The sequence below is a fragment of the Tenrec ecaudatus genome, chromosome X (genome assembly GCF_050624435.1).
Source record: "Tenrec ecaudatus isolate mTenEca1 chromosome X, mTenEca1.hap1, whole genome shotgun sequence".
NCBI classification, from domain to species: domain Eukaryota; kingdom Metazoa; phylum Chordata; class Mammalia; order Afrosoricida; family Tenrecidae; genus Tenrec; species Tenrec ecaudatus.
The window spans coordinates 5,120,813-5,139,505 of record NC_134548.1 but is presented as its reverse complement, the minus strand read 5'-3'; the positions used below and the strand labels follow the sequence as shown (position 1 = coordinate 5,139,505).

At 53.5% G+C, this 18,693-nt stretch overlaps 1 protein-coding gene across 5 annotated transcripts in view; it reads right to left on the bottom strand.

The window, feature by feature from the left end:
* The window catches only part of TBL1X (transducin beta like 1 X-linked), an 81,986-nt gene that overhangs the window by 19,714 nt on the left and 43,579 nt on the right, over positions 1 to 18,693 (bottom strand). For 2 of the 5 annotated variants that reach the window (XM_075538524.1, XM_075538525.1), the window contains 3 exons: positions 5,615 to 5,691; positions 4,106 to 4,213; positions 2,624 to 2,731 (listed from right to left, as the gene is read on the bottom strand). In XM_075538524.1, coding sequence (XP_075394639.1) covers positions 2,624 to 2,731; positions 4,106 to 4,196 — 199 coding nt within the window. In that variant the 5' untranslated portion in view covers positions 4,197 to 4,213; positions 5,615 to 5,691. Of the gene's footprint in view, positions 1 to 2,623; positions 2,732 to 3,925; positions 3,979 to 4,105; positions 4,214 to 5,614; positions 5,692 to 18,693 lie in introns of those variants that run through there. The other 3 variants (XM_075538526.1, XM_075538528.1, XM_075538527.1) reach the window with 2 other exon arrangements.

The window sequence follows — 18,693 nt, the reverse complement described above, 5'->3', positions numbered from 1 at the left end:
GAACCACACCAGCACTAGCCTCCTATGTGTGCCAGACCCAGGTGGGACCTGGCCCCCCCCCAGACGACGTGGTGAATTTGAATGGTGCTGTTGGTGAGAGGGCTGACATCCCATGGCCGATGGGAGATCTAACATGTCTGTCCCCAAGGAGGTCAAGCCAGAGTGCTCCTGAGAGGCAGGGATGGGGGAGACTTCCTCTCACATATATGCAGTGGGCGTGCTGTCGGGCAGAACCCATCCTGGCAAAAGGACATCAGGCTTGGCAAAGCAGAGGGGCCATCAAAAAGGAGGAAGACTATGAACGAGCTGGCCACCAGTGGCCGCAGCCCTGGGCCTGGACACGGAAACAGTGCAAGGAATCCACAGGGCCCGCAATGCTGCATTCTGGGCACGTCTGGGCTAGAGGTGAGCGGCAGGCAACGGACAACAGCCTAAGGTGCACCTGAGGGTCAGGCCAGGAGGAAACAGCTAGCATGCTGTCCACGTGGTTGCTATGAGCCGGGGCTGAACACATTTGAACAAGCAGAGGCAGTGATGCCTTGATGGAAAGGCCAGTGGTTCGGAAAAAAGGACTGACCGTCTGCTTCTGTCAGGACGCCAGCCCTGGGAAGCTTGTGGGGCAGATCCAATCTGTCCTACAGGGCTGCTGTGAGTCAGAATCCTATCAGTGGCAGCAGGACCTGGTGTGAGGTTTAGTACTGGCCTCGGTCTGGGAACTGCAGAGTTTCAGGGGCAGCAAGGAGCAGTAAATGTGTGAAGAGACTGGATCTAATAGGGGCAGCTCAGCAGTCTCTTTTAAGGCTTCAAATGGGTGGTAAATGTGCCCAACTGCCTGGAAATGGAACCCCTGTTATCCAGATATCAAATTTCTGAAAAGTACCCCCCGGTACTGCATTTAGGGCCCACTGCTCAGGACGGCCGTGCACCCACATAACAGAGGACCCGCGGCTCGGCATCAAAGCCAAGCTCTGGCACCCCAAGAATGATGGCAGCCTCATGCAATGTCTACACTGTGGACAAGATACACGCGTGCTAGCCTGGCCCTTTAATGACGACTCTCCCAATCCATTTGGTCAGCAGCGCTGGGAGCCAAGAGCTCCATTGGTTCAGGCCCAAGAACCCTCCCTCAGGCGCTAAGTCCAGCAGGTTCACATGTACACACATGCCTGCCCCAGCCAGGAGCACACCCTCCTCTTCCCACCTGCATGCTATGAGGCTGGCTACCTTCCATCAAAATTCATCTGAACCAAGGGAGCTCTAGAGTGAAAGACCTGCCCCCAAGATGGGACGGCCAGAAACTGTCTCTCCGCCCTCTGAACAGTCTGTTCTTGTCATGAGACCAGGGGAAGCAGAAAGGGCCCCGCCAGTGCACATTTGATCCGGTCATTGGATTGGATTGAGCTGGCTCTGCCAGAGCTAACACGGCGACATCAAAACAGATCTGTACTTGCAAACTGGGAGCCTTCCAGAATAATAACCAGTCTGACAAAAACTACAGGGTAGCTGAGAGAGGGGTAGTGAAGACAGAATTGAAATCAAATTGCTGGAGAGGCAGAAATTTTTTATTCTTACGGATGCTAAGCTTTCTGGAGCACTGGGTGCTGGATAAACCTCAGATCATCTTTAAACCATAAATCAAAAGACCTCCTGAAGTTTTCTTTAAATCAAACCACAGTTCAGCTGACTTAGCTAGGAATGCCTGCCTGTGGCATCAGAAGACCCCAAGCAAACAAAAAAGTATATTGTTGAGAACGAAGGGGGCTAGGGCAGAGACCCAAAACCCATCTGTAGACAATGGAACATCCCCTCACAGAAGGGTCACAAGAAAGGGATGAGTCAGTCAGGGCACAGTGAAGCACCGATGAAACACACTATATTCCCCTGGTTCCTTGAGGCTTCCTCACCCCCCGCTGTCATGGCCCCAGTCCTGCCTTTCACTTTTGGCTAGACTGGAGCATGTACACTGGTACAGATTAGTGCTCACAATACGCGGAATCCAGGTCAGATGAGCCCCTCAGGAACAGCAATGGAAGTAGCGATACCAGGAGGGTAGGGGGCAGGTGGGGAGAGGAAGGGGTAAGAAACTGTAGGGGAAGGGAGACAGCGGTCGGTGTAAGATATGAAAATAAGAATAATTCTTAACTTATCCAGAGGTCACATGGATGTGGGGGGGAGGGAGGGTGAAAAGAGGAGCTGATACCAAGGGCTCAAATAGAAAGTAAATTTTTAGAAAATGATGATGGCAACATATGTATAGATACGCTTGGTACAACTGATGTAAGCATTGTTATAAGAGCTGTAAGAGCCCCAATAAAATGATCTTTGAAAAGAGGAACAAACACCTGCCTTTAGGCCTTGTGTTCTCTTCAGAGCTGTCTAATGGGATCAGAGGGGCCACCACAGCTCGAGAGTGTACACGGGGACCGTGGGGGTCGTGTGACTCCTTGTCTCGAGTCACTGTGTGGAGCCTGGTGAGCCGGTGTGCATTCAGTGTGGCTTTCCAATGACGAAGAACAGATAAGAACAGCGGGCATTTTACTCCCGCTGGCCAACCCCTGGGCGCCCGCACGTGCCCGCTGCACACGGTGCAGACGAGTCTCCCTTTGACCACAGGCAGCCTTACCTGACTCCTGGAGATAGCGGTACACCAGGAAGTTCACCTCGTCACTGGTTATGCTCATCTTAGCCTCACCTCCTGGCGATGAGGACTCTGCGCCACGGGAGCCGCCCTCTGCGGGACAGGGGGAAGGGCAGACAGCGTGAGGCGTCGGTGTGGGCGTGCAGGGGGAGGTGCATAAAGGACCCTGTATAGGAGCACGTGTGCATGAACACACATACACACACACACACACACACACACAGACTCCCTCGTTTCCTAGACAAGACGCCCCGTGCATCTCATGCGGCCACAGCCCAAATTGAAATCAAGAAGGCAACTGCCAGGTGGCTGCTCTGTTTTTGCAGACCAGGGGCTTCCAGGAGTCCTGGGGGTTCCTGGTACTCCGTTTCCCCATGTCCTTTCTGAAGCACACATGCACGCACGCACATTTCACTACACACTTTGAAATGATATGCAACTTTTATAATGACACCCACACGCGTGCGTGGAGGCAGAGCATGACGTGCGGAGGCTGAGAGAATTCCCTCATTTGTATTTGCCAGCAGGACACTCTGCATCTGTAGCTGAAACGTCCTGCAGCTACCCTGGAAGGCCAGCCAGAGGGTGCAGGAAGGAGGGAGGGGGGATAATACTGGGGGCTCTGGGTCTGAACGACCCTTTGACCCAGACATGCTGTCAGACCCGACCAGTCCCTGCTGAAGGCTCCCTCCAGTACGCTCCGACGCATAGCAACGCTGTGCAAAACACAACCAAGCAGCCCCGGTCCCCCTCCCGCCCTCTCAACTGTTCCCATGCAGGAGCCCCCGGGAACAGCCATGGTGTCCTCCCTTTCCGTCGCCACCCCTCCACTTTACCAAGCTGGACGGCCTTCTCCAGGGACTGGTCTCTCCTGACAACCCATCCAAAGGAGATGAGACAGAGTTTAAATCGCGGGAAATGCATTTGATTCTTGGGAAAGATTGTGCTGGCGGACTCTTTTGGTGGAGACCAGCAGTCCGCAAACGGTGGCCCCTGAGCCTGTGCATCTCTTTCAGCGCGTACGTGTGGTTCCGACATAACATTGGAAATGAAAACAAGACCACACTGGTGGCACTTCCAGGATCTTGTTCAGATCACGGCAATTCCGCCTGTTTGTAAAAACATACTAACAGCTCTCCAATGATTTATGATTGGCTGCGAGAGACAGGATTGGCTCTTCCATCTTGAAAGCTTGTGGACCCCTGGTCTAGACCTAACTTTGAAGCCTCAGGAGAAGATCATTCAAAGCCCGAGTCCGTTTGGAAATGAAGATGGCAGCATACTTACAAATATGCTTGTCACAATTGATGGACGGAGGATCATAAGAGCTGTAAGAGTCCCTAATAAAATGAATTTTAAAAATAAAATACATTTAAATTTTTTTTTAAAAACCCAAAACATCCCTTGGGTCCGTGTCCTTGTATCGTTTCTTTTCACAAAACTCCCTGCCGTTGAGTCAGTGCTTACCCCTGTTATCCCTGCAGGGCAGGACTGGGCAGAGCTGTCCCCGTGGGCTCCTGAGACGATCACTCTTCCGGAGTGAGGAGTCTGAGGTCATACGTATGCAGACCCGACCTTTTGGGGGTGAGGAGTGGATGACGCATCAGCTCCAGTTAGGGGGGCTTCGACTCTGGCACGCGTGCACACATGACGGGGCTCCCACACATTTGCAGGGAAGGGAAATGGAAAGATGAAGGTGTTTCCCGCACAGTGTGGTACAGCTCCCTTGTGTGTCCGTCCACCTGTGTAGTGTAGTCCAGTGGGCTATCGTCCGTTCACCCCATCAGACACACAATCTGCAACCACGCACACTGTCTCACACCTGGCTCACGAACAGCCACCGCATACATCTGCAGTCAGACACCCACACCGACAGCGCCAGGCAACAGAGAGCACAACCCAAACCCGCCCCCGCCAGCAGGGAGACCCAGGGATCCCTATGGGACCAAATAGACTGGAAATGGCCCACTAGGTTTCCAAAGCCACCAGACCTTGCCAGGAGCAAATGGCCTCTCCTTGCATCTGCTGGGCTCAGACACCTGGTGTCCAGTTAGCAGCTCCACGCTGAACCACCGAGCCAGCAGGCTCCTTGAGTTAAGGGATGGGAGCCAGGCAAAAGCTACACTCGGGATCTCAAGTAGAGTCAGCTTCCCAGGTGAGTATGGCGTCTCCTAGAAAGGACTGGGAGCCCAATGCTGCAGTGGACATACACTAGCTGTTCATGGTAAGGCCAGCAGTTCAAAACCTCTAGGCACCCTGAGGGAGAAAGACAGGGCTCTCTGCTCCCAGGAAGGGCCATAGTCTAGAAAAATCACCAGGGCAGCGCCAGCCTGGCCTGTAGAGACACTGAGACTGCGGATTTTGCTTTTCGGTGAGGCCCAGAGAGGCGACCAACAGGGTGTCCAGGGTCCCGATCCTTCAGAGGCTGGTAAAAGCCAGTCTCCTAATTCAGAGGTGAGGGCACAGCCACCAGGAAGGAACCCAACCTGCCACCGTGGAGCTGATTTCGACTCACGGTGACTCTGCAGGGCAGTGTCCAACTGCCCCATGGGGCTGCCAGGCTGTCACCGTTCACGGGAGAAGACGGCCAGGTTCCCCTCCTCAGCACCGGGATCTCCACACCTGCCCTCTCTCACTGCCGTCGAGTTGATGCCGACTCGCAGCAACCCCACAGAACAGGGTAGAACTGCCCCCGTGGGTTTCCAAGACTGTCATTCCCTATGGGAGTGGAAAGCCCTGCCCTGTCTTTCTCCTGCAGAGCGACTGGTGTTTGGAACTGCCGACCCTGTGGTTGGCAGTCCAATGCATAACCACCAGGCCACCAGGGCTGCGCTAGCCCATCCACTGCATCTCCATTCAGCCAGGGGTGCGAGCTGTAGCCTCTTCCTGAGACAGCCGGTGAGCTTCCTGCAAAAGCGCTGGGGGTCTGGTCGGACGAAGGTGTGCTATGCAAGGGGACTCCAGGTGAGGCCTTACCTTTACGGGGACGTCATGGGTACTCCTGGGCCCCGAGAATTCTCCAGCACGGGATCCCGCAGGCGCAGAGCAGCGTCCTGGTGAGAAACAGGGAGACGGGTGTGTTTCGGTGAGGTCTTCCCCTCTCACCCTCCTGTTCTTTGTCTTGGGCACACGCCCCCCCGTTGAGTTGGAGGGCCTTATGTCTCTCTCAGCCCAGGCCCCGCCCCCATCACCGCCTCCCTGCTTCCTGCCCCCGCCCCAGTAGGCATCAGGGTGAGGGTGGCTTGGTGTGCGGAGTAGAGAGAAGGGAAGTGGAAACAGCTGGCCGGGCCTCACAGTGGATGGATGGATGGACAGACGTGGGAACTCTGAAAGGAACCGCCTCCAAACAGGTGAAATTGACAGGAGCTCAGGGTTTACTGCTCTCTCGAGCGAGGATACCCCAAACCACTTCCAAGACATGCAGCCAAACCTACCATCTGCCAGGCAGTCTCAGACCATGGGGCAGCGCTGGCCTGAGGGCAAAGGTCAAATGGTGAGGGAGGAAGGTGGAGGAAAGGGGGAGCAGGGGAGGAAGTGGGTATATGCTGGGGCACCCAGGCCACTGCCATCCGCGGGATGGAACAAAACATGTCAGCCAAAATGACAGCACATCTGTCAGCACAGATCCTCTGCTGACGAGTGACCTCCTGTGCGGAGCTCCCAGACGCTGTCCCACTGTGTGAGCCAAGGTTCCCAAAGCCACAGCATCCACAATGACAGGGACCCATTTGTCACCTTGCTCCTAAACACTGACAGCAGCTGTCCAGTCTTTCTGGCTCGGGCACTTCCCCCAAAAACCAGCCTAACACAGCTCATTGTTCCAATCAGCAGTACTGCACTGTGTGCAGTGTTCCCCTGGGAGTCGGAACTGGCTCAACGGTACCCGGCAGCAGAGGCAGCAGCAGCAGCAGCAGAAGCAGGAGCAGCAGCAACAGGCACGCCCTCACATCCCCCGCTTCACTGGGGCTCTGTTTGCACTGCTTCTGGAAGGGTCTAGGTTTAGATGATTAAAAGTTGTTTTTCAAATGGTAAAAACACACTAAGACACCCTTGTATATGAGCGATGTTTTGGGGTTGTTGTTTTCTTGTTGCTAAGGGGCACTGAGCGCCACCCAAACGATCGTTATATCTGAGCCCCTGCCTGTAGGCACGGTGTCTATCCATCTCCCTGAGGGCCTTCCTCTCTCCCGCTGCCCAGCTACTTTACCAAGCACAAAGTCCTTCTCCAATGTGGTGGTGACATCATCTGGTGTCAATTTGAGTAGTAAGAGGGAAGGAGTGGAGTTTAGCCTGTCAATCAGGTTGCAGCTTCATGACCTCATTTGGAGGCTCTAAGGAAATAAATAGCCCGCTGGAGGCGGGACACACACTCAATCCCTGCGAGATATTCTTGTTGACAAGCCACACGGAGACAAGCTGATGGCAGCCAGAGCCCTGGAGCTGAAGGAGCCATGTGCCAGCACTGTGATGCTTACAATGCCACTGGATCCACAAGACTTCCCACCTGTGATTTTCCTGCACTTGGCATCATTGCATGTGTTTCGTGAGTCTAACGAGGGGGTTATGGACTGGTACTGGGCATATGGGCTAATGTTGGACTTATGAACTTGATCTGGACTGGGCTGTTTTCTCAATATTCATTTACTCTTGTCTATAAAGCTCTTTCTTATACACAGATGAGTGTCTCTGGATTTGTTTCTCTAGTCTACCCAGATTCACACATCCAAGGACGGGTCTGTCTCTCCTGATGACATGCCCAGAATGTGTGAGAGGAAGCTTAGGCAGGCTTGCCTCCAAGAAGCACTCTGGCTGAGGTTGATCTGCTTGTTCTCCCCCATAAACCAAACTCACTGCCATCTAGTTCATGCCAACACAGAGCGACCCCCCAGGACAGGGTGGAACTGCCCACCCTGTGGGGTTCTGAGACTGTGACTCTTTACAGGAGCCCAAAGCCTCATCTTTCTCCTGAGGAGCAGCTGGTGGTTTTGAACTGCGGACCAATGTGTAACCACTGGGACACCAGCAGCAGTTGGTGTGCAACATTTACCTTCCATTCCACTGAACCCCACACTTCCCAGAGGGCCTGCGCCATGCACTCTCAACTACAAACAGAAACAAAAAAGGCCCCCTCCCCTCTCCCCAGTGCCTCCCTGAGCCTTCCTCAGTTGGCAGACTGTGACTCACAGGCCAGACGCGAGGTGGTGGGAGGTCTCCCCATGTGTGAGCATGTGTGAACCCAATGAGGTGTGCAGAGAAGACCCCAGCTCATATTCTCATGGGGCTGCTGGAAAAGGAGAATAAACGGGTTTCCAGAGCCAAGCCCCTGCGTTTCACTGTAGAATGGATTTTTTAAAAACCCACAGGGATAGAGAAGAGAGAATAGTACTGGGATGGAACCAAAGCTCACCCACAGCTCTGCTGACAGAACTGAAGGGCGGGGGAGATTGTGAGTCCTGATCAATGAGAAAGCACATCATTTCTAAAGCAGAAACACAACCTCTGCAGAGGAAAAGGACTCGGGAAACACTCCACACTCAAAGCCAGTTGCTGTTCTGGGGATTAGGCAGTAAATTACTACAAGGGGTGGGGGTGGGGACAGCCTTAAGATGACATTGGTAAATACCATCATCCAGTGTCAGACTTTGCACAGATGTCCCATATGAACAGTAATCCCCGAACCAATGGTCTGCCAGTGACAGCAGTCACATGTGTAATAACTCTGTGTAGATTGAACACGCAGACAGCTCCGTTACAGAAAGGCAGCTCTGTTACACACACTGAGACAGCTCTGTTATAGACAGACAGACAGCTCTGTTACATGCACAGGTCTGTTACATACACACAGACAGCTCTATTACATACAGACAGACAGCTCTTTTACATACATACAGACAGCTCTGTTACATGGAGACAGCTCTGGTACATACAGACAGACAGCTCTGTTACATGCAGATAGCTGTGTTGCATACAGAGAGTTCAGTTACATGCAGACAGCTCTGTTACATGTAGACAGGTCTGTTACAGACAGTTCTGTTACATACACACAGACAGCTCTATTACATACTGACAGCTCTGTTACATGCAGACAGGTCTGTTACAGATAGCTCGGTTACATACACACAGACAGCTCTATTACATACAGACAGCTCTGTTACATACAGAGAGCTCTGTTACATGCAGACAGCTCTGTAACATGTAGACAGCTGTTATATCCAGAGAGCTCTGTTACATACATACGGACAGTACATACAAGCAGCTATGTTACATACATACAGAGAGCTGTGTTACATGCAGACAGCTGTGTTGAATGCAGTTTGAGCAGAAACCTCAAAACCCATGCCCGAGTTTCTGCTCTTACACAGTGGAAAGTCACAGACTACAGCCCTGAAAGGCAGCAATGCCTTTTCTCTGCGCGCCGAGTGGTAGGTTGTGTATGCCGTGCGTGTGTGCACGCGTGCATGTTGCACTGAAAATTCCGAGAAAGGGTAAGACCATGCTGGATGGACAAAAGCATGCTAGACAGAGCATCCATGTACTGCTGATAACCAAAAGCCAAAACTGAACTAGGTGCCATTGGGCAATACCAACTGTCAGCGACCCTACGGGACAGGGAGAAGTGCCCTATGGGGGTCCAAGATGGTCCCTCTTCACAAGAGCATAAAGTAAGTCCTAGCTTTGTTCCCCGGAGCAGCTGGTGGTTTCAAACTGCTGACCTTGAAGATCACAGCCCAGCGCAGAAGCACTGGGCACCAGGACACCTTCTGCAAGCACCATGAACAGATATCAGACTCGGACAGCCCGAGCCAATAACTGGCCAGTGCTTGGGCCCCACTATTAGAACCAGAACAGAACTACTGGTGATAAAGAAGGGGGGGGGACAAGAAATTGTACATCTTCCCAAAGCACTTGTGTGCACTGCAAAGTGCTTTTCACCAAAGCCAGGCTTTCATCTCTATCCCTCCCTCTCAAAATGCTGACACTTGGCAAGTAAGTAGTGACTCGAGGTTTCTGGTTAATGGTTGACTTAGGCACGTCATGTACAGCGAGGCGCGCCTGCGTCCAGGCCGACCTTCCGCTCAGCAGGCTGAATAAAAACGCGTCGGCGGTGACACCCCGCACAGGGCACACACCTGCGTTTCCTCAGGTGTGTTTGAAGACAGCCTGCAGTGCCAGGGACGCTGAACTGAATGTTGTCACCCAACCAAAAGGGTGCAACTGGTGCACCGTGACTTGGGGCAGGGCCCTCTTTGTTCATGTGCAAGAGCACGGTCCTCTCATCGGCCAGTGGACCCCACCTGTCAGTGGAGGCTGGAAGGTTAATGGGACATGCAACCCTCTAGCAGAGATTTCAGACTCAGAGACCAGGAAGAAAGGCCTAGCCATGCCCGAATCAGGTGAGACAAGACCTGATGGAGCACTTCGGATCTGGACCTATCATCTATCATGGGCAGGGTGGGGCAGGGTTTCATCCTGCTGTACCCAGATGGCCCTCCCTGATCGATGGCCAATGAGACAGCAGTTCAAATCCTTAACCCCTGCACAGCATGGGCCTGGTTGGTCAGCAATCCTTTAAAGATGGAGTGGATTCCACACTGAGAGCCAGCTCTTATTTCAGAGAAATAAGAACAAGGGGACAGGACCTCTGGCAGAGCTCCAGAAGCTTGCTGCCACCCAGTCATGGTCCCTGGTCCCTCCCAGGTTAAATCCACGTGTCTCCTGTGAGACCATGGTGCACGGCATGTGTGGTCACAGCTACCTAACTAGATCCTGACTCATCAGGTGGAATGAAAAGCTGCATATTCCTGAGTGGGGTTTACAAACCCTGGTGAAATGACCTACCCGCCATGCCAATGTTCCTGAGTTCTGCCCCCACCACAGGAGTACGTGTTCCCCATCGTCTGAGCAAGAACAGCTTCCCTAAGATGCACCCATAGAGGGGCTGCAACAACGGGACCCAACAACGGGGGTATACAGACGGAGCGGGATTGGACCCAACACAGCAGGGGTGTATGGACGAAACAGAACCAGGCCCAATACAGCCGGGTGTACGACGGCGCAGGCCCAGCAGTTCTCAATGCCGACTCGGCAGCACTGACAACAGAGAAGGAAAGGCCTCTGGAGACTGGAACTCACCCTGCAGCGCTGCGGAGGAAAGGCCCCTCGCTTCCCCAGCTAGGGCAGGCACACATGCGTCGTCTCCCACAGCTCTCTCCGGACTTCACCAAGGCGGCTGCCACAGCCAGCTGTCCCTGTCACAGGTGTGCGCTGACCCCAGCCTAGGGTGACCCCTCCGTGTGCGCCACGGAGAAAGGCTGCTCCGCATGGTTCCAGCTCACAGCACCCCTGCAGGTAGAAGGGAGCCCTGCTGCTGCGGAGCATGTGTTTGCAGGGCTGCCAATCTCCGTGCTATCAGATGGGCTGTAGTTCCCACAGACTGACTGGCTAAACGCCACGGTTCTCAACCTGTAGGTCGTTCGACCCCCGACCCTTTCACAGGGATTGCCCAATTCATAAGAATGGCAAAATGACAGTTATGAGGTAGCAATGAAAAAAAATTATGGTTTGGTGGGGGTCACCACAACAGGAGGAACTGTATTAAAGGGCCGCGGCATGAGGAAGGTTGAGAACCACTGGGCTAGAGTCCAAGCCGTCGCCCTCTACTGGAGCACAGAGCACTGCTGTTCCTCTGCTGTGTGAAACGGACACCAGGTCGAATGCCTTACGGATGGAGATGGCCCAGGACTGACCAAAGGAATAGCGTAAAAGTGCTGAGAGAAGACCACCCCTCCACCACCGCCCGCTAGCAAGAGAAAGTAGGTGTGAGAATGAAGTGTGTAGGAAAGACACGTTTGGGGGGGGCGGTGAAAATCAAGCCTCAGGCTGCATTTTTGGGGCAAAGCGATGAAATATGGAGAGCCACCAAAAAGAACTCTATGCCAAGAACTTAGGAAGACAGTTCCTCGGCCAGCCGACAGACAGCGATCCACATCTGTGCCCATTCCAAGGACAGTTGATTCAACTTGGAGACACAAAGTAATATCATATGCAAATGAAATTTTTCTAAAGATTACATTGGGGAAAAAATGTCACAAAGCTGACAAAATATTCAAGCCGGGTTCACAAGAGGACGTGGAACAAGGGATGTCTTTGTGGATGTCAGAGGGGTCTTGGCTGAAAGCAGGGAATGGCAGAAAGATGTCTGCTTGTGTCGCCTTGCCTGTGCCGGAACTGCCCGCTGTGTGGCTCCTTGCTGCATGGTTTCAAATCTGGGGCAGCGTGGGCCAAGCTCGCATCTCCTCACCATACTTAGTCCATCTGCGTGCCGGGCACATCGTCAGGGAACTGGGGTGGCCAAGAATGCAGCCTCAGCACCGAAGGAGGCTCGCAAACACCCTGCAATGTGCACCTGACACAACCTTCCTTGCTGGCTGGGCATGAGGAGGACGGGGAGCACTTGCTGGTACCGGTCAAGGATCGCAGCCTTCAGCCTGGGTCACGGCTCAAGGCAACGAAGACCACAACGCTCACAACCGGACCTAGAGGTAACACCACGGCAAATGGAGAAAGGAAGACTGACGTTGTACAAGGGTTTTGTCTTGCTTGGGTCCGCAGTCAGCACTTAGGGGAAATCACCATCTGCAGACAGTTAGGAAAGGACGGCGAGCGGGGACCTAATTCTGAAACACACACGCTTTCCACAGCATCGCCGACACGGCGTGCCGGTGAAACTTCACAGTGCAGCGAGCCATCTTCCCTTTCCCTCTGAGCGCAGCTCTGTGTGAACTGAGCCACCCCCGAGAGGAGGGAATTTAAGCCTCGAACGCTGACCCCACTGTTACACACCCTGTCGTTTCTCGCCTCCCACTCAGGGGACGGCGTGTCCTGCTCAGGTCTGCAGGAAGAAGTCCAGCTGCTCTGACTCCCCAGAACAACGTGCTGCGTCCGCGTCTTCTCGGGCACCTGTCTGTCTGTCTGTCTGTCCGTCCTCGCCAGGGTTGGGATGTCGCCCGACTCCCACGTCCAAAGGCGACAGGGACAGCCCTGACCAACCTATGCGTGCTGAACCTCTCCATTCCAGAGGAGCCGGATAGGGAATTCGGCCCCCGAGAGGCAGGGGACACGCTGTGCTGTTACAACAGTGAGGGTATCTTACCATTATCGAGAAGCCAGAGAACGGGCATGGGCGGGATGGGCAGGATGTCCCAGACACAAGGAAGGAGCTGGCAGAGAATCCAGCCGTGCCGAGGCTGAAAACCCTGTGCCCTTGGGAACTTTGCCTGTTCTGCTGTCAGAGTTCTTACTGGGATGTACGCTTTCCTGCTGTTCCGGCTCTGGCAGTGCCCCCCAAATTACGTGCATATTCACACTGGTAGGAAATTGACTACAGAAGCAAATCCAGGGAGACTCACGTGTGTAAGACAGAGCCTTATATACAAGGTTAACTGTACATTAAGAAAACACCCCAGCCCAATCCAGATCAAGTCCTTAAGTCTGCTATTAGCCCATATGTCCGATAGCAATCTATAAATTCCTCTTCAGCCTCACTAAACACATGCAATGACACAGATTGTCGGAAGATCCCAGGCCAGTGGGTGGAAAGTCTTGTGGATCCAGTGGTATTGGAAGCATCTGAGCGCTGGCAGGGGTCTCCATGTGGCTCCTCTGGCGCAGGGCAAATGTGTCTCGCAGGGAGTGTGGGTCCCACCTCCAGTGAGCTATTTATCTCTGTTGCACCTCCACACGAGGTCATCAAGCTGCCACCTGACTGACAGGTTATGCTCCACCCCTTCACTCTCAAGAGTATCGAGTTGACAACAGATTATGTAATGACCACAGCTAGCATTTCCCAAGGCTCTCCACCCCCCACCAAAAAAATATGTGCCCAACACTCACGTCCTGGAACGCGTTAATCTTAGTGAAGGATTTCGAGGGAGACAAGCCAAGACTCAGAGGGAAAGTGGCCACGGCCCCAGAGAAGAAGGAAGTCTGGCTACAGAGACACAGGGAAGGCAGCCACACGGTGAGGACAGCAGAGAGCGAAGCAACGCTACTCCAAGCCCAGGAATTCCTGAAGCAGCAGAAGCTGCCCCAAGCCTGGGAAGGCGCCTCCTGCAGAGCATCCGTCTGTCTGTCCGTCTGGAGAAAGTATGGCCCTGCCTGCAGACACCTGACTCTGCACCTGGGTGGTCTGACCCAGCATAAGTGCCTGCGGGTCCTGGTTGCAGCTGCCAACAAAGTAACCCCAGCACCATTGCAGTGAGCGCATTTCAGCACGTCCACCTTCAGAATCCTATAAGCTCCCCTCGCTGCCCAGGTCCTCCGGCTTCCAATCCACCACCAGTGCCAGCTAAGTACACGCTGGGCTTCTTCCCCTGTTCCCCTCCGGTTTCCAGCACTGAATTCATCACACTGCATCCTAGCCAAGCTGGGCTGCTTGGGGATCTAATGACGTCCGGTCAGCCTTCGCTGGGAAATCACAAGCACAGATGAGGCCTGTCTGCAGCCATGGGACGAGGTGCCCCAGGGAAGACCTACGGGAGGGACAGGACTGCTGAGGCTGGGTGTGGACCTTGGCCTGTTGAACTTGGTGGCGGGGGGCAGGGGGGTGGGGCACTTCTGAAGCAGGCCAAGACATTGTTTTACTGTTGGTATGTAGGAAGAAAGGGCAGGCTACCTGCTTCTTCTACAAACCAGCCCTGGGCCATACTGCCACATTGTAACACTATCGCCTGCACCCTGGCTCTCCCCAAACCACAGGCTCACAGGTGCGTGCAGACCCACACCGAGGGAGAGAAGCAGGACAGCTTCTCAAACTCACTCAGGGAGACAAAATCCCACTGGATGGCGGGGAAAGCCCCGCATTTGCATACACACCCAACAGCCAACGCTTTCGGGCAACATAGTCTTGGTTTTCTTCACTGAGTAGGACACATGATTAAAACACCATCAGGAGCTGCTCACCCTCGAACCCAATTCTCTCCAAGCCTGCACTCAGCCTTCCCCACAACTGCAAGGAAGAGTGCCCCCACCACACCCCACGTGGGGAAAGCATCCTGTGTGCCATCCCCACCAAGAATCCTCTTCTTTCTGGCACGCACTGTTCTCCAAGCAAGGGCACCCTCGGAGGTGAGTGTTTCCCTGTCAGCCATGTGGCAGCACACAGCAGGAAGCCGTGCTTTGCAGGGTGCTCAAAAGCAAATGGGGGGGGGGAATAACTGGAATTTAAAAGAAATTTAGCTTCCGAAAGACATGATTCAAAAGGATATAAAGAAATTCAAAGGGGCTAGAATAACAACATTTTAAAGTTTGCATATACAACACTTCATTATTATTACTGCATTCTATGACATAACACACCCTAAAGACCAGCAGTTAGAAACCAACAGTCTCTGAGAGAGAGAGAGAGAGAGAGAGAGAGAGAGAGAGAGAGAGAGAGAGAGAGAGAGAGAGAGAGAGAGATAGAACGTTTCCTACAGCTGTACAGAGGGATAGTCTGGGAAACCCACGGGGGCAGTTGTACCCTGCCCTCCAGGGTCGCTGTGAGCCAACATCAAATCGACATCAGGGGTTTTCGTCTGGGGGAGAAGCACGTCACACACGCTCTGATGGACACATCCGCATTTGTACCGAGTTCTCCCACAAGCAGAGGCATGGAGATACATACAGTGTCCTATTGCTTCTTTTATTTTTCTCTGGAAAGGGCCGAGCCCAGCCTGAGACGTGTGCACAGCACTCACAGCGATCCCCCTTGTTCTCAGGCTGGGGGCACGCTCTCAGCATGAAAGAGAAAAAGGTGCTGCAGGCAGCAGCCCGGAGAAACTCCCCTCACTTCAGAACAAGGTTGCCACCTGAGTGAGGGGGCAGCTCACCTGATTCCCATTACAGCACAGCAAACCACAAAGTGAGGTTCAAGATACCGTTACCAAAATGCCCAATGACATCAGGGCCAACTGCCACTATGCAAGAACTGCCACATGATATCATACCAGAACTGCTCAATGGCATCACACTGGAACTGCCAAGTGGCATCACATCAGAGCGGCCAGTGGACATCATGTCAGAACTGCCAAGTGGCATATCAGAATTGTCATATGACACCAGGGCGGAACTGTCAGACTATGGGAGTCCATGACCCAGCCAAGCTGACATGTCTTTGGGAGACACAATGACAGCCATGACAATGATCAAACTGTCAACCCTCCCACTGCCCTGCCCAGCGCTGGTGCCCTGGAATCACTTTGTGCCTTCATTCTCACAGATGGAACGTGGAAGAACCGCAGAGAGGAAGGCCACTTTAGGGCGTCCTTTCCACCTGGACCTGCTGCCATGCTTACACACCACGTCCAGCCAGACAATGGGCCAAACTCACTGCCATCAAGTCCATTCCGACTCACAGTGACCCGCCAGGGCAGAGTAGGACTGCTCTTGTGGGTTTCCAAGGCTGTGTCTATGGGAACCAATAGCCTCACTGTTCTCTCTTGGAGCCTGTGGTGGTTTCGAACTGCTGACTTTGTAGCCCAACACATACCCACTGTGTCCCAGGGCTCCTAGACACTGGCAGGCCTGGAGGGATGCAGGCTCCTGGGCACAGGCAGCTGAGTGAGCCCAGAAGGACAGCATCTGATATGCAGGCAGGAGGCAGGGGCCAGTCCAGGCGTGATAAGCAGGGATCTCGTATGGAAAAGGGAGTGCCAGCCCCCCAGAGGATTCACACTTGTTCCAACCCAGTGGAGTGGTTGCTATGACCTGGATCCTCCTGTGCCTGGCTCATGTTGCTCAGAGTCACGCCACGTCCCTACAGCCGGCTCACCGGGTCGCGCGTGGCAGGTTCTGGCCTTCATGCCCCTTCTTAGACCCAAGAGATGCACCTTACTGGCAGAAGGTTCGAAGTGATTCAACTGCAGTCCTCTCAGAATCTGCACTGCTGAGCAAGGTGGTGGCTGAGTAAGCAGGTCCAAGCTGGCCCTCTCCAGAGGCCTCTCAGAGCACAGGGGCAGGGAGGGACAGTTTAAAGTATAGCTCGGATACTGCTGTTAGGCAAACCCCGGGAGCCCCTCACCCTTTCTGTGGGGTGGGAAAACCTCCAAAGAGTTCTGAGCCCAGTCCCCCCTTCCTGCACAGTGTAGAACTGCCCTTCTCAGTTTCCAAGACAATCCATAGACATCAATTGTGTCAAGCACACTTGTACATATGTTGGTGGCCATCATTTCCAAAACATTGTCTTTCTACTTGATCCCTTGTAATGGCTCCTCTTTTTTCCCTCCTTCCTGTGGACCCCTAATAAATTATAAATTATTATTATTTTCATATCTGACACCTGCTGTCTCCCTTCACCCACGTTTCTGTTGTTTGTCTCCTGGGGGAGGGGTGGTGGTGATTATATGTTGATCATTGTAACCAGTTCCCCCTTTCTCCCTCTTTCGCCCCCACCCTCCCCCTACCTTCCTGGTAGCACTCTTCCCATTACTGTTCCTGAGGGTTTACCTGTCCTGGATTCCATGTGTCAAGAACTCATATCTGAACCAGTGTACGTGCTCTGGTCTAACCAGATTTATAAGGTAGAACTGGGGTCATGATAGTGGGAGCGGGGGATGGGGGGGAACTGGAGGAATGTTGTGTGTTCCATCAATGCTATACTGCACCCTGGCTGATTTGTCCCTTTCTTATGACCCTTCTATGAGGGTATGTCCAATTGCAGAGACTGTAACTCTTTACGGGAGTAGAAAGTCCATGCTTCTCCCTCAGAACTGGTGGTGGTTTAGAACTGCCAACCTTGCAGATCGCAGCCAATACCTCACCTCAATGCCACCAGGGCTCCTGCCCTGAGCTACAGCCCTTTAAACTGAAAGACAAATGGTGGAAGACACAACCCAACGGTTGCTCTGTGGGCTCTGTTCACCACGGAACGTCTCCAAGCTGTTAGAGAGAATGTACCTCCTGCAGCCCCCATACAGATGGTACACACCGTCAGGAAAGCAGGTTGGTAATCAGTCTCCAGAGACCCACAAGTCTATTCTTAGCAGCCCATCCTACAGCCCAAACTGGAAGCAATTTACACCGCTGACACTGCGTCTGAAATATATTTCCTTATGTGCACTTGATGGGTAAGATGCATAAACATTTTTTCCACAACTGGTGCCACCTTATCAAACGCCTACCCTGCACAGCCACGTGGGAAGCTGCCTACTACTATAAGGCGGGGGTGTGTGCGCGTGAAACCGCACCAGCTCCCTGCTATCCAGCAAGGTGTGTATATGTGTGTGTGTATGTGTGAAAAACACCAGCTCATTGCTATCCAGCAAGGTGTGTGTGTGTGAGAGAGAGAGAGAGAGAGAAACACCAGCTCCCTGCCATCGAGAGAGAGAGAGAGAGAGAGAAACACCAGCTCCCTGCCATCCAGCAAGGGGGGAGAGAGAGAGAGAGAGAGAGAGAGAGAGAGAGAGAGAGAGAGAGAGAGAGAAACAATACCTGCTCCCTGCCATCGAGTCAATTCTGCCTCATCGTGACCCTGTGCAGAGGGTAGAACTGCCCCTGTGGGTTTCCCGGGACTGTCACTCGTCCTGGGAGGAGAAGGCCTTGTCTTCTGTCCGCAGAGCAGCTGGTGGTTTTTGACTGCTAGCCTAGTGGTTGGCAGTCCACTGTGTAAATACTAGGCCTAGGTACCTGAGGGGGTGAGCCACGGGCACCCACCCCAGTGTCTGCAGGCCCGTGGCTTGTGCTGTGCTGCCCACCACAGGGCAGTGCTGGGACTCCAGGTACAAAGACCTGGCAACCCTCTATCCTCTTGGGCAAGGGTGCTGGCCAGGAGACCGCAGGGAGGGGTGGCTCTCTGTCACACAGGGTCCCCCAGAAGGCTGAAGTGCTCTCCTTGGCACACAACAGCACACACACCACCACCACCACACAGCCTGGTAAGCTGAAATTCACACACATGCACAAGGGGAGCCCAGGCGCAGGTGGGGACTTCCCATGGCTCGCAGGTATCTATTTTCTCTTTACACCGAGTTTGTGATACAAAGGTTACCCGCACAGTTTCCATTATCAGGAGAGCACGG